Raw genomic sequence first — 15694 nt, 5'->3', positions numbered from 1 at the left:
CTTTATAGGGAAGTAAAATATTAAAGAATATGATTTGAGTTTCCAAAATGCCCCCCAGAGCGTTCAGGCTGCCGCCGCCCTGAGCAGAAACCGTGTAACGCAGTCATTGCAGTTTGTGTTCATTAATTGCAGTGGCATAACGGTACCTCCTTATGATTTTTAGTAGTTGAAAAGACAGTATTATAAAGATATCGAATAGATTCTGGAAAAGAACAAATGTCTACTTGTAAGTTTACATATTTCAATTACACTTTAAACGGATGCATTTGTAATAATTGTATAAAGTTCCAGATACGTTGTGTATAGTGTATAAGAAGGTACACTAAACCAAGTATGGCTATAACATTTCGGATGTGTTTCTAAGACGAATATGTGAGTTTGCGCATCTATATATTTCGATTGGATATTTTTTCACCGTCTTAAAATGCAAAAGAATAACTTCAGATGTTTTAATTGAGATTCAATGTATCTATATTCACCCTTGTATGTGTGATTGACACCTGGCGGTGCCGTTTCATGCACTGCGGTGAACGTGACAGATGACTCCAATTAACGGTAATTAATGAACACACCAGCGGGGTGTGGAAACGCGCTGCCCGCCGCGGGGTGTCGACACTTCCTCCTGGGACAACACCGTTTCTCAGACTGCTTTCGGTTTCTCTGCCTGCTGACGCGCAGTGTGGACAGCCAGACAGCATGTCCAACAGCCTGTCCAACAGCCTGTCCAACAGCCCAGCAGCCCAGCGTCTCCAAGGGTTTCGGCCTTTTTGGTTTATAAATCCATGATTGGGAAATAAATCCGTTTTACCGGGAAACACTGAACTGAAATCGTCGGGTTTTTTTTCTCCTTAAGGAATTGAAAAGCTGAGGAGGGAGGAATTTGAAATATAGTTATGCACAATATTGGTCATCCAATGTGGGTAATATTGTGCATTTGATCTTAAATCAGTAATATTGCAACTGTTGCACAAGAAGGTAAGTTTTGTTTGATTTATAAGTACAGGGATGATGAACATAAATTAGCAAATATTTACATATCAGAGCAATATTAATAATTTATTTTGTTACTTGTGTTATCACCGCTTTTTAATAAGGTTAAGATGATCCATAATGAGTAGCCTATTTAATTTCACCGCAAACTGTACTTTGTATTTCTGTAATAGAAACATTGACAGGCTTCCTGCTAACCTAACACACAGATGAATGTGTCTTGTGGTCAAAACTGACTTAATTCAGGTTTAATCAATTTCCAGAGATGTGATGGTACTAGTTGGAAGGTACTATGCTTTAAATCAAGCTTGTGTTGTATTCAGATTGTATAGTCCCACATCTTGATTCCAATGTCAGGATGTATATCTTTTATCAGACTACTTGAGAATATCTGATGAACAAAGAGATGAACATATGTATCCTACTAACAATCTTCACCCAGAAAAACCTATCTATATATGATTTGCACAACTTAAGACTTGATCAATTATATTTCCGTCTGTAAATTACATTTTGGTGTCTTTTGAACCTAATGCATGAAGGCAATAAACCCAGGTTTTTAAATGCATTGGAAACCCAGATTTATCAGAATAGCATTTTAAGGCACAACACTGGGTCTGCAGCAATCAAACACACACACACGCACACACGCACACCAGCCCTGCAACCACATAAACATCCCCTTTCCAGACCCATCATCGGAGGCATGTGTATACATGCCTGTTGAACTTTATAAACTCCTGTACTGAGATTGTTCTGAAAAACAAAATATTTCATGTGATCCGTTAATGTGTTAAAAATGTGCCTTTCTGGTCTTTAACACTTTCAACACATAGTTAAACACCACAGGGATATACAATGTTTTATATATGTCTGTATATATACCTTTTTGTCATGAAATGTGTAAAAACATGTTTGTGTGTGTATAAATATATATACATATGTAGTGTTTACTGTAAAATTGAGATCATTTCTTACTATGAGCTTTAAATAATTACAAAGATTTGTTTTCAATCCCAAGTAATTTTAGGCAGAAATGGTTTCATTATCGATCGAGGATTTTTAACAGCTGACTCTATCAGGTCGAGTCATCCTCAGAATCAGTCCCCAAGTGCAAACTGACGTTTTACTATCTGAGTGTCTTTACTGACCCCATTGCATTCGAATAAAGAAATGAAACCAGGCTTTTTCCCTTTCCCAGAATAGCTTTTTGGATTGCTCAACGCCCTGGAGAATGTGTGTGTGCGATTCATGACTCTGGACACCTCGGTGTGTGTGTCTGCAGCCCAGCTGAACTCAGCGGCTCACAATCACTCATTCTCCCACACGTTCATCCCCTCTTCAGCCCGGCTTGTGCATCATATGAGCTGCAGGCATTTCTCCGAGCAGACGCAGCTACAGCTACAGGGTGAGACTCCTGTAGTCCAGCACCGACACCCGTGTCCGTCTCCCGCAGCTCTCCCAGTGGGGTCAAATGGCATGTGACAGCACCGTGTTGTTTCATTATTGTGTGTGTTGTGCACGTTTCAAGGAATCATGGTGCCTGAAAGGTTTGATTTCTGTCTCGAAAAGGGTATTCAATGAATAACCCCCATGGACAGTCTGATCCGGATGAGAGTTGGCTGACGCAGTAAAAGCTAAAGTGATCTCCCATTTATACATAATATAATTCTGTTTTGTTCAGTAAATTGAAAAACGATTTGTCTGGAATTAGCAGATCTCGCAGTCGAGCACAATTTCTTAATGGCTTTTGAGATGTTAACTTTATTGATTGATCTTGTTTTCAATCTTGTCCCCCGCTAATAGATGCAAAATGATGTACTTTATTTGTACTTTGATGTACTTTTTTCAATCTCTAGTGTGAGAGATGTCATCTGCCCGGATCCTATTGGTGTTTTTGGCGTTCCTGGCTGTGGGTAAAGGTAAGCCAGTGTGTTTAATATTTCTAATTATACTTTTTTAAAATTATTATTCCTAACACAAATACCCTATCGGTATCACAGTGGTGCGGCTTGATTCTGCAGGTTTGGTTAGGTCTGCTTTGTGGTGGCAAGTGACGGGCAAGGCTTATATTCTCTGTTGGACGCTGAATGTAAATGTTGGCTTGAACTGCTGATTAGATGACCCTCCTTTGCCCGTCAGACAGAATTGTTCACGGTTCTGAAAGTGGGTGGATCTGTCTTTTCAAAGGATTAGAGAATCCAGCTGTTTTACTGAACCAGGAAACCCAGTCGCTAGGCTGATCCCAGACTTTGCTGGGGGGTCCCGAAGCTCAGATTGTTTCTGAAAGATATTTGCAGTGGTCCCCAACCATGGTCCGGGAGGAGCCCCTACTCTGCTGTTTTTTGTTCCAACCGAGCTCTCAATTACTTAATTGGACCTTAATTGAACTAATAACTTTTAGTTTTAATCCAAAAAGGACTTGCTCTTCTGTAATATGAAAGCTGCTCTAGAGGCAGTTCAGAGGAGAGCAACCAGACTTATTCCAGGTCTGAAGGGAACGTCCTACTGAGAGACTGAGGACCTGAACCTTTTCACCCTGGAACAGAGGAGACTACGTGGGGACTTGATCCAAGTCTTCAAAATCATGAAAGGCATCGACCACATCAAACCAGAGGAGCTTTTCCAGATCAGCAGGGACACACGCACCCGGGGACACAAATGGAAATTGGGCTTCAAGGCATTCAAGACAGAAAACAGGAGACACTTCTTCACACAGAGAGTCACAATCTGAACAAACTCCCCAGCGATGTGGCTGAAGAGACAATTTGGGAACATTCAAAAACAGACTGGATAGGATCCTTGATCACTTAGTTATTAATGGACACCAGACGAGCACGATGGGGCGAGTGGGCTCCTCTCGATTGGACACTTTCTTATGTTCTCATGTTCTTATGCAAGTACCAGAAAAACAATAAACAAATAACTGTTGTGTTATATCCAATACTTCCAAACGTTCAGTCCTGTGTTTTATTCTGTCGATAGGCCAAGGTGAAGACTGCAGTGTTTTCCCGATCGATCCAGTCGTTAAACTGGGTTCGGATATCCAGATCTTCTTCAGCCCCTCACAGGATAGTCAGTGCCAGAACATTTCTCTCCATGATTGGAGTCATCTGTATTGGGAGCTGAACGACGAGGAGATCCCGAGGGATCTGTATAATTTCAGTTCCACTGTCTATTCCGTCCTGATTCGTAATGTGTCCGGGACCTGGACCGTGACGTTTAAAGTAAAGCTGGATGGGAGAGACCTCATTCTGGGAGGGACTGACATCAAAGCAGGATGTAAGTACTGAGGTATATCTGTTTAGAGTTAGAGTAACATCTACACATCTCGTTTTTGTAGAAGCCTTCAAACTTTTGATGGTAAATTGGTCCTAGACATACTGTAGTCAGGATAACGAGAAAAAAAAACACACTCCCTGCTCCTACAATAACCAAATAATTAAAAAATAATCAGAATTGGGCTAAACACTGCAAGAGATTAAAACGGGGGCTCAAGTTTTCCCATCATCCTCCTCTGTTGCTCTGGTGGAAGTGTAGGCCTGTGCTACAAGTATCCTAGTGCGGTTAGGGTTTGATTTCTCTGTTCAGTTTTCGACAAGGGAAAGCTGCGACGCTAAAAAGCTCATAACAGTGAGTTTAATTCCCACTGTGAATGCCGAGTCTTTGTGCATGCTGTCTGTAAATGAGAAGATGAACAGAAGATGATATTCACTTCTGATTTGCATTTGCTTTTAATTGTTACCATCTTTCAACAGTGCTACCAGAAAAACCCTCAAATATTTACTGCATTACAATTTTTTTGGAGAGTTTTACCTGCTACTGGGACCCTGGAAAAGATACCCTTCCTGACACGAGTTACACGGTTTTCAGAGAAGTGTAAGCATTTCAGCAACCCTTTTCTACTTCACGTTTTTGTGTAAAGCAGTTTCAGTTGAAAACATGAAAGCATTCTTGAAAGGTCGCTCTTGTCAAGCTGTAGAACAATTATATTATTAAAAAAAACATTTTGGGGCAGGATTTACTGTAGTCTTGCTATTATTATAATTACATTTCATAGTAGACACCCTTACCCAGGGCAGCTTGCAATTGTTACAATATGTCACATTATTTTCACATACAAAAAAAACATTTATCCAGCTGGGTTTTTGCTGGAGCATTCTGGGTACAGTCCCTTGCTCAAGAGTACAACATTTATATCAGTTTGTAGCCACAAAAATAATCCTGATTAATTTGTTTTATTAAACAGAATGATTTCCTTCCCCAGTACACTATAATCAGTGACAGGATTACTCACAGCTGGTGCCAAGCAGACAAGTTATCACAGTGATGATCTTGTCAGATTTCGGTTTTCACACCTCTTGTGTTGGACGGCCTCATGGATCGCTTCTTCCTGTTACTAGGATACCTAATTCAATATTTACCTCCTTGGCACAGAGGTTGTTTATATTTTTTTAGGATTATTTTGAATCCCAATAAAGTGAGACTCCGATGCACGACCAGGTGTTCCCGACGGCTGCAGTGCATTCGGGGGCTTGTCTCCTGTGCATGCGTGTCAGTAAACATTGGGATGGTATGTAAAGAAATTGCCAGATCTGTCCTGCAGCTGTCCTGCTATCTAGCTGTTCTGTGCAGTGGATGGATGACAAGTTACTATGAGGGCTTTTTAATTGTTTGAGGGGAAATTGATTCACCTTTTCTCATCTGCTCTCCCCCGCCTCCGCCCCGCAGAGATGGTGAAACGGATAATTGCACCGCTATAACCAATGAATGCACTTTTGACAATGAAAATGTGTATATTATCTGGTACCAAAAAATATCTGTGAGGGCGGAGAATGTGCTGGGCACGGTGATGTCGGACTCCGTGGGCTTCGACCTCTTAACAACAGGTGAGCGCTATGAACAGATGGGTATGTTTCTGTCCTCATAAGTGTTGAGTAAATGTAAGAGAAACGTTCACTGTGTGGTTAATAACTTCTACGTCTCTCTCTCTCTCCCAGTGAAGATCAACCCGCCCGAGTACGTTGTAGTTGAGCCGATGAGGAACAATGTCTTGAGGGTGACGTGGCGTAGGCCTCGGAAACCAAAACATTTCAAACATCTGCCTCTGAAGTGTGAAGTGGAGAGCCTTGAAAGTACATCCAACACAACGGTAGGGTTCGTGGCCCGGAGTTCTGAAATTGCTGGTTAACATTACTCTTCGGTCCAGCTCGTGTCATTAGCCGATTGTGATCATGAGCGCTCGGTGGTGCCGCACCATTGGCTCGGCGCCGCCCGGGTTGTTGTGGGTGCAATTCATAGCTTTAGCACAGTTTGTTAAATTCCCCACCGATTTCTGAATCCGCTCAATGCAAAGCAATCACAAATTCCCCCTAATGTAGAGAGAGCCTGCCGCAGAGCCTCAGTGAGACGGCGCCACACCCAGATAATGTTCTCGACTCTACCATCTCTTGCCTGAAAGCTTTTTATACTGCATATTGGGAGTCTAATCTGGTTTTGCTATGAATTTACGTATTTATTTTAACAACACTCTCTTCTACACCAATATGTAATGCTTTTTCAGTCGCTGTATTACAGAGATGTTTTGATGACTCCCCCCCCCCCTATATTTTGTTTTTACTCTTAGGCTCGCTATCTCTGCTATAAAACGCAACCAGAGACTGTGTGTGATATCGAACATGTGAAACCCTGTTTGAACTACACGGTGTCAGTGCGCTGCGCTTTAGAGGATGGGACGCACTGGAGCGAATGGAGCGAGCGCAGGACTGTCCTCTCTCTTCTGGACGGTAGGGTCCCGATTCTCTTAGACAGAGGACAGTAAGGACATCTCTGACCATTGTGTGCAGATTCGTCCGACTGCAGGACACACAGGGGAGGGAAGGCTGAGGGGGGTGGGGGGTGTTATATAGCAGGGGTTCCCAGTCCTGCTCCTTGGAGGAGCCCCTACCTTGCTGGCATTTGTTCTAACCGAGCTCTCAATTATTTAATTGAACACTTAATTGAACTAATAATTTCCTGAATCAGAGCCTTTTAATGATTTTCAACAGTAGGAGTTTTAAGTTAAGTATAGAATTGTATAAAAAACTTATTGAAGAACCAACTCTTATTGCACAATTTAAAAAGTCAAATATAAGCAGATTGTTACTTCAATTAAGGGTTCAATTAATTAATTGACCGCTCGTTTGGAAATAAAACCTGCAGGGTAGGGTCTCTTACAGGATCAGGGCTGGGAACCCATGTTCTAATGATTCTGTCTCCGATGTCTCGTGATGCTGTTGTCCAGCGTGCTTTTGTCAGGATGGTGTATTTTTGTTTTTCATTATTTCCAGTGCGACTCGTAAAGCTTGACCTTTGGAGGAAAATGGAGGCTCCGGATGCGAAGGGGAACAGAAAAGTGTTGCTCATGTGGAAGGTAATTACTTGTTCAAAGATGGAAACATCCACTGTGTCTCTGTGGAAGATTGTTCCACAATTATTCTGATTTCTTTCTGTAGTTTTCAGCAGACACTGGGTGGCTCAAGCAGACTTGGTACAGTTTAAGTAAGAACATACAGTCGCCAACTCCAGTCATATTAAGAGTAAAATGTACTCCGAGAAATTATGAAATGCAGGGCATGCTGTTATTCAAATATTAGGGAGTAGTTCAGGTCAGAGCAGAAAACATGGCAATAGTTACATCAGTGTAACATCAGGAAAGACAGTGTGGGTCTCAGTGTGTTTGGGTGTTTGGTGATTGGTGGGCCGGATGGGCACGTGATGTCGCTTGAAACTTGCTCCCCCGTGTACAGGGAATGCAGCCCCCGGACGCCTGCAGTGCCTTACAGGGTTACCAAATGACCATCACACCCGGGGACGGCCACCCCCAAACCCTATTCTTCAATCTCTCTGAGTGGAGGACCTGGACGGTTCTCGGCAAGGAGGCACATAGAATAAGTATAATCGCTTACACGAGCAACGACACGTCGCCTGGGGACACACTCACTATTCCAGCTGTAGGCGCAGGTAATGCTTTGATTTCTATATGCCTATAATATTATTATTATTATTATTATTATTATTATTATTATTATTATTATTATTGTTGTTGTTGTTGTTGTTGTTGTTATTATGCATTTTGTATTGTGAGCAACTGTGCCCGAGTCATCCTGAACTGTCAGTAAAATATATTATTTGTTATTTTTATTATTCTTATTCAATGAAGGTAAATAGATTTTCTGTGATGTGCAATTGCTGTGTAATTTACTGTTTATTAAAAAAGAGATACTGCTTTCAATGAGTTGTAGGAGATGTTGGTGGGGCCCCATTGCACAGCCCCATGAGGAGCCACATGACCTTGCCGTTACAGAAACACAACGCCGTCCCGGCACAGTGACGTGGTGGTTCTAGGCGTGTGAAGTGTGATTCGCTCTTTGTTTCAGAGCTCCCGTCGGTGGCAGGAGCACAAGCATCTCCCCACTATAATCAGATCCGTATCAGCTGGAATAACTCACACATCCCAGTGCAGAAGTACGTCATCGACTGGTCTACAGATGGGGAGACGTACGACTGGCACGCAACTAACAGCACCAGTTTTTCCTTGACTGGTGAGTAGTTTTCTTTTCTTTTACATTAAAACCAGAGTGCCTCACTGTGTCACAGGGCCTTTATTTGAGCTCTTGTGGTTTTGTATGTGGAAAGTCAGTTTTAATGAGTCTTCACTTGCACAGAACAGTTGTGGACAAATGAAAAATAATCAATCAAAACAACATAACAAACCGTATGTCATGAACCCTGCTGGAGTTAAGTCATGTTGACCATTAGCTGTGGCTATTGTGTAATAATGTTGGGTACAGTAAAGGATGGAGACGAAAGGTTGAGCTTTGTGGTTCCTAAAAGCACCTTCTTGTTCTCTGCCAAAAAACACTTCCCTCTTTTTCAGAATAGAGTGGAGAGTTTGTACACTTGAACGTGTTAAGAGTTTAATTAAAGCCTTAACTCAAGATGATGTCGAGTTGACTGGCTGTGTCAAACGGGAGCAGATCTTTTCCACATAAGTGTCTTAATATTTCATGCTGTGGTGAAACAGCCAAGGGACTGGACTCTCTGAGCTTTTAGTGATGCACGATATATACATAATGACGCATCAACAGTCTTACAGTGCTTACATCTCCCTGGCTGTATATGAAATCTGTCTTGTAAATCATAGTGCCCACCCCTTTTTAAACAACACAAAACAGAAGCAAACACACGGCACAAACGCAGCAGCTTCCTCTTCCAATTGATGTTTAATTTGAAATAATGTTATTATGAAATAAATGTCAAATTGAAATGATCAATGTCATTTTCGCCAACAATCATCTTCCTGTGAGTCATTAATTCACTTGAATCCTGGGTGGTTTTTCTGCTCCTACACGCCGTCTCTCCTTCAGAGGTCAGAGACGGGGCAGGAGCGAGGCATCATGCTCCAAACCGTCTCTAGTTCCTACTAGTGTGACTGGACATTTGGGGGAGAGATTCTCATTTAAATGATTCAAAACGGCTGTCGGGAGTTTGGAGTAGCGTATTGTAATGCGGGCGCAAGTGAGAAGACTCGCACGTTTCTGGGTGTGCGGGGGTCGCCGCAAGACCTTGAAGCCTCTTAACGCAGGTGCACGTTTCAATGTGGGAAAGACATGTTGACTACCAGGGAGGAAAAGCAAACAAATAAGTGGCTGACCTGGAGAATAAACAGGAGCCCTTGTTTAATAAGTAGACGCGTCAACCTACATTCAGTGTAGTTATTTATTGTTCACAGGTGAACTGGAGCCGTTTAAGTGCTACAGTATTGCTGTTACCCCACTGTATGAAGACGAGGCAGGACGTGAAGTCACTCTACAGACATACTTGGAGGAAGGAGGTTTGTATGTTGTGCAGAACCACGTTTTATTCAGGCCAGACCCGGTCGGTGGTCAGAAGAGCAACTTGTGTTTTTGTTTTTGTTCCCCTCCCGCCCAGTGCCAGGACAAATTCAGAAAGTCGAGGTGTTGGATGTGCAAGATGATGCAGCGACCATCAAGTGGACCGCAGTCCCGGAGCAGGAACGGCGAGGGTGCATCCGAAACTACACCGTCTACTATGCGTCTGAGACTGGCCTCGTGCTCTGTGAGTTGGTGACTGGCATCAGTTTGGCATCGCTGGGTATTTTTGATAACACGCTCCATTTTACATTGGAGTTGGACCTGGTTCTGGTGAACATTCAATCTGTGTGACTTGCACATCTCTGGCTGAACCGTTCTTCTCCCTCTTTCAGCCGACACCGTGAACGCCAGTGTGTTCGAGTACCACCTGACTCGGCTTCGGCCCAGCACCAAATACACACTGTACGTACTGGCCAGCACCGGCAAGGGCGGGACGAACAGCAGCATGTCCGTCTTCACCACCTTCCAGTACGGTAAGCGCATTCGGGTCTGAGTTTGTGACGTGTGTGCAGCGCTGACGCGCGTCTCCTGTATAATGATAGCCACAGCAACAATCACGCATGTGCAGCCCAGTCATGTCTTGCATGTCGTTCCGGAAAACATGCCAACAGCCAGTCATCCGGGCTTGAATCGCTGTTTTGCAGGTGCGTCGTTTATGAAGGTGGCGTTGCTGTGTGGTGGACTCGGCATAGTCTTCATGGCCTCCATCGTGATCTCCTGCTTCATCATGTGAGCTCCCCCTCTTCATTTCAGCTTGTGTGTTCTACTTATATTGAAGTTATAAGCAACTATATTCAGTATTCAGGGGAATGGCTTTAATGTTTTTTGATCATAATCATCATCATCATCATCATCATCATCATATTGTCAACAACAGCAGTCGCCAAAATACCAGTTTATACTTTGCTTTTTTGTGCTCGGTCTGTTGAACCATCCTGTCATAACCGTGTGTGTTTTCTTTCAATTCAGGGCAAGAAAGCACCTCTTCCCTAAATTAAACATCCCTAGCAGCATTGCTGACTTGCCGTTTCAGCATTCTCCAAAGGTATATACGTGTATGTATGTATGTATGTATGTATGTTACATACGGGTGCCAAATTTAAAGGAAAAAACTGAATAAATGAGTGGAGGAACGTAAGGAATGCAGATGCCTCCAAACAGGTGTACTGCATGATTCAATTAAGCAATAAACATCCCATCATGCTCTGTGCATGTATAAAAATGCTGAGCAGCCCAGCTGACCTCGATTTTGTATCAAGATGGCGAGAGGAAAGGATCTAAGTGACTGTGAAAGAGGGGGCATTATTGGGGCACGAATAGCAGGAGCTTCAGTCACACAGACGCTCAACTGGCTCGTGTTCTGGACAAGTGGGCGAGTGCATGTGTGGGACACCAAGAGAACGGGACAGGCCTGACTGCTGGACCCCTACAGTGAGGGGGTCCGGAGGCTCTGTTATGCTGTGGGGGGCATTTTCCTGACATGGTTTGGGTCCACTTGTCCCCTTAGAGGGAAGGGTCGCTGCACATCATGACAGAGTTATTCTGAGTGATCACCTTTATCCTATGGTGACACATTCCTATCCTGATGGGAGTGGTCTCTTCCAGGATGACAATGCACATCCACAGGACACAAGGGTCACTGAATGGTGTGATGAGTATGAAAATGATGTGACTCATATGCTATGGCCTTCACAGTCACCAGATCTCTGTCCAATTGAACACCTATGGGAGATTCTGCACCGACGTGTTAGACAGCGCTCTCCACCACCATCATCAAAACCCCAAATGAGGGATATCTTGTGGAAGAATGGTGTTCATCCCTCCAGTCCAGAGACTCGTAGAATCTGTGCCAGCCAACACCTTGGTTTTTCCTTTAATTTGACACCTGTTTGTATATATTAAGATAAATTAACAAAACGTAGAGAAATTGTAAAGATTACGGTTGATTGGCTCGAGATAAGACAGGTTTGTACAGGTTTGACTTCCATTCCACAGAACGGGAAGAAATAGGTGAAAGCTGCATTGTCCTAAATGTGCCCAAACATAATAGTCAAGGGATATTCAATTTAAACATAAGGAAGTAATCTCTCAGGTTTAACAATTTGAGTATATGTGGGAAATGGAGAACGTCAGACTGACATGCTGTTCACACAATTTCCTTATGTGTGCTGGAAATATCACATATCATCTGTCTTGACATTTAAACAGAAGTCAAAATCAAAAGGAGAAGCATGTTTCTGTTCTTGGTGTAATCTAAGTTTTTACCCCTCTCAAAACTAAAATAGGTTGTATGTGAACTGTTTGCTACTATTTACATAAACAGAACAATTTTACCAAATATAGTCATTTTAGATTGAGTTTTAAAGGCACATTCGAGGGTTTGAAAATGGATGTTTTGCTCATCCTGTTTTGTTCCATGGTAATATTTACTGGTTAGTGGTTCACTGTAATTCTTACTTCATTTCCCATTTTGAAATCTTCCCGTTTCTTGTACCACAACGCTTTTCTGGACATTTCTGTATTTAACTGTAAACGAAGTGTTCCAGGAAATGAGTCGACTACACTGGGGCATTTAAGCTTTTATCTGGCAGCTGTTTGGGTTGTGATCACAGGGAGACCCTTTCTAAATCTGTGTTCATGAGGAAGATCAAGCAAAACACTTGTTGAAAACGATCACGGAGTTTCATCCTGCTGTTCCTGAGAGTTGGCACCTGCTACAAAACTGGGTCTCCAGACCTTTAAGTACAGAAGCACCTCAGTCCCGAGAGCCTGTTCTGTACTTGGAACATGATCTCTGGTCCTGGTGTCCTTTCTGAGTTTGAAGGAGTCCTGTTGGTTGTATGCAATAATCAGACTCCCTGTTCCCATATTCATAAACGCCTTCAATTTATTATTTGGGATTTCATTTGTTGTGGGTTGTGTGAGGAACTGTCAGAACCCTTCTGGAATTGTAATCGTATTTTAGGCATCAGAAATAAATAACCAAGTCTTTATTTTTATTTCCAGGCCAGTTTAAACAACTTAGGACATTGTCCAGAGACTATTGTGAAGGTGTTTCACGTTATCGAACCCCTTAACCTCAAATGCCCGGAGCTGGGCTGCAGCTTTGAGAACACAGTGGTCCAGCCTCCCGGCCTAGACCTGAGCAGTGGCGGCAAGCCCACCACCGACGTGCCTTCTGCCACAGACGACAGTGCCACGTCCCTGGTACGCCTCTAACGGGTCCTCTCGGATAAATGCACGGGTCTCTCTCAGGTCAGATCCCGTCCTCACTCTCGCTTGTTATCTTCCAGAATGAGCCTGGATGTCCGGTGCTCAGCGCGGACGAGCAGAGCGCGGACGAGCAGAGCGCGGACAGCACCTCCTACACCGAGGGTGCTGAGGAGCGTCTCCTGATCCCCAGCTCCTACGTCAAACACGGTGAATCTTCTCCTCCGAATAGCAGTTCTGGTCCTGCTCAAGAACCCGCTACGGGCCCAGACCAGAAGGTGCCGAGGAATCCCCAGCAGAGCATCCCTGGGCCAGCGTATGTCACCGTTCACATGTTCACCCAGACTGCTGACTGTACAAGATTGTTGTGATCGATTTCCCTGCTCTGAGTGGTTGTTGTATATATTGTGAATGTGTAAAAGATGCCTACGTGTGTGTGGGCACATGTGGGTATTGACACTCTGATTTATTTACAATGCTTCCTTTTGTGTCGATTCCCTGGAAAGAAATGTCTCTTTTGCATAAAAGCATGGGGATGCATGCCTGGGCTTATCAGTCGAATATTTGGCTGTGTTTCGCTGCTTGAGTCTTTTCTGTGTTTGCAGAAAGATTATGTAATGGATACAGTTCTCATTTAATTCCAAATGACTGATATGCATGATAAAAATGTATTTATTCTCTCTACAACATATGCAACAGGCTTATCTGCTGGTGGCATTTCACTGCTGACATTTCTTATCAAAATACCATATATATAGATATCGCCCATTGTAATGGGCACGCAATAATTGAAGCCACCCATTGTAACTGTGTATGTTTCATTCACTTTTACTTTTCTTTCCTCCACTGGAGAGATTTGACATAGAATCAAGCTGAGAGGAGAAACTCTTACTTAATAAAGATCAGTATCTCTAAGTGTTGCATGGCTCCTGATCTTTATTTTTGTGGCCTGTTTTCTCTTCACGTTTGTAGCAGAGGCTAAGGGATTTAATTTGGGTTTGCAGCCAACTACACCACTGAAAGCACCACTTTCAGATCAGTTTGAGACTTGGGTCCGTTTACTTTGGCACTGGAGTTACAATAGCAGTGACACAATGGAAACTGAGATTGAAATACCAAGGTAAGTGTTAAATGATCAGGAAATAAAAAGGTCAGAGTATTAGAAGTAATTAACACAAGGACTAAACACTGCAATGCACATTAAGGCCCTGAGGCACCCTGCCAATCAAGACCGCAACAGTATGAGTGCCTTAAGTAATCTATGCTTTTAGCCTAACAACCCGATCTGATAGTATAGCCTGGATAAGGGCGTCTGCTAAGAAATAAATGATATGGCCAATAGATGCCAATAGAGGCAGGCGTGCTGAAGAGCCCAGATTGGCTTCAATCCAGTAGATCACCATCCCCGCAGGAAAACCATTAAAATGCAATAAAACAAACTGAAAAAAGCAGTGAATGACAAAAAAACAAACACACAAAGCCCACTGCGCCCTGTGCTGCCTGTCCGCCAACATCAACAGTTCATAACATTTCAGATTAAAGTTCTCAGTCACGGTCTCTCAATCTCACTCTGGACACGCAGGGTCCTTTGTGCAGCCATGCTCCAATCACAAGGTCCAGCAAACTGGAAAAGCTGTGCAGATAGGGAGGCCTGAGCCAGGGTGACTTACAAAACATACGAGCATTATAAAAGTGCAATTACAGATCAAAACATAGTACAAATTACAAGTTCAAAATTACATAAGTGCATATATACGGTTAATACAAGTCCTACATCCTAGATTTGTGAGCTAATAATTGCAGACAAAATGTGAAGTCTTAGTTAATAGCTCAGGGGAAGGGACATGGGGACAATCAATATAAACACGAGGACTAACACTGTAAAAGTAAGTTGTACGATGAAAACTAGATATAAAGTGCAATTTTACAGGAGAGCTGAGCCACTCAGGGGAATAACAGCTGAGTTAGAGGTACAGGCTGAATAGGTGTGTCTTAAGTAATTGCTGGACGGTGGTCAGGGACTCTGCTGATTTGACTTCAGTGGGCAGGTCGTTCCACCACTTAGGGTTCAGGGATGAGAAGGAGCGGCTCTGGAGGAAGGAGAGTGGAGAGGAGGCAGGGTTAGTCTTCTGGTGCTGGAGGAGCGCAGTGGTCTGGAGGGGATGTATGGAGAGACGAGTGTCTGAAGGTAACTTGGTGCAGTGTGGTCGAGACAGCGGTAGGTGAGGGTCAAAGTCTTGAACTGAATATGTGCCGCTATCGGGAGCCAGTGGAGGGAGCGGAGCAGTGGAGTAGCGTGTGTGAATCGAGGTTGAGCTTGAGGTGGTGTGAGTGCATTCAGGCAGAGATAGCAGACAAACAGGAAGAGATGCAAGATGGGATGAGAGGGTCAGAAGAGGGAAAAGACAGGAAGATCTGGGCATCATCTGCGTAAAAATGGTAAACGAAACCATGGGATGTGATGAGGGGGCCCAGAGAGCAAGTGTAGAGAGAGAACAGGAGGGGGCCCAGAACAGAGCCTTGGGGTACGCCTGTGAGGAGAGGTTGAGGTGTGGACG

General features: G+C 43.5%; 1 protein-coding gene across 2 annotated transcripts; it reads left to right on the top strand.

Annotated features, from left to right (window-relative positions):
* Positions 1-536: 536 nt before the first annotated feature.
* Positions 537-14056, top strand: LOC136755090 (interleukin-31 receptor subunit alpha). Of its 2 annotated transcripts, none has more exons than XM_066711482.1 (18): positions 537-975; positions 2197-2398; positions 2850-2912; positions 3976-4272; positions 4749-4869; positions 5722-5879; positions 5991-6142; positions 6617-6776; positions 7320-7402; positions 7779-7992; positions 8409-8573; positions 9764-9865; positions 9964-10110; positions 10259-10399; positions 10571-10655; positions 10896-10971; positions 12933-13133; positions 13220-14056. In XM_066711482.1, exons 3-18 carry the CDS (start codon positions 2858-2860, stop codon positions 13505-13507), a joined length of 2445 nt encoding a protein of 814 aa, XP_066567579.1. In that variant the 5' UTR covers positions 537-975; positions 2197-2398; positions 2850-2857; the 3' UTR covers positions 13508-14056. The 2 variants fall into 2 exon arrangements, with proteins under 2 accessions (XP_066567579.1, XP_066567578.1); XM_066711481.1 differs by having other exon boundaries at positions 2192-2398.
* The last annotated feature ends 1638 nt before the right edge of the window (positions 14057-15694 follow it).

The sequence above is a fragment of the Amia ocellicauda genome, chromosome 8 (genome assembly GCF_036373705.1).
Source record: "Amia ocellicauda isolate fAmiCal2 chromosome 8, fAmiCal2.hap1, whole genome shotgun sequence".
Taxonomy (NCBI): Eukaryota; Metazoa; Chordata; class Actinopteri; order Amiiformes; family Amiidae; genus Amia; species Amia ocellicauda.
The sequence above is the reverse complement of the archived record's forward strand: the minus strand, read 5'-3'. Positions and strand labels throughout refer to the sequence as shown.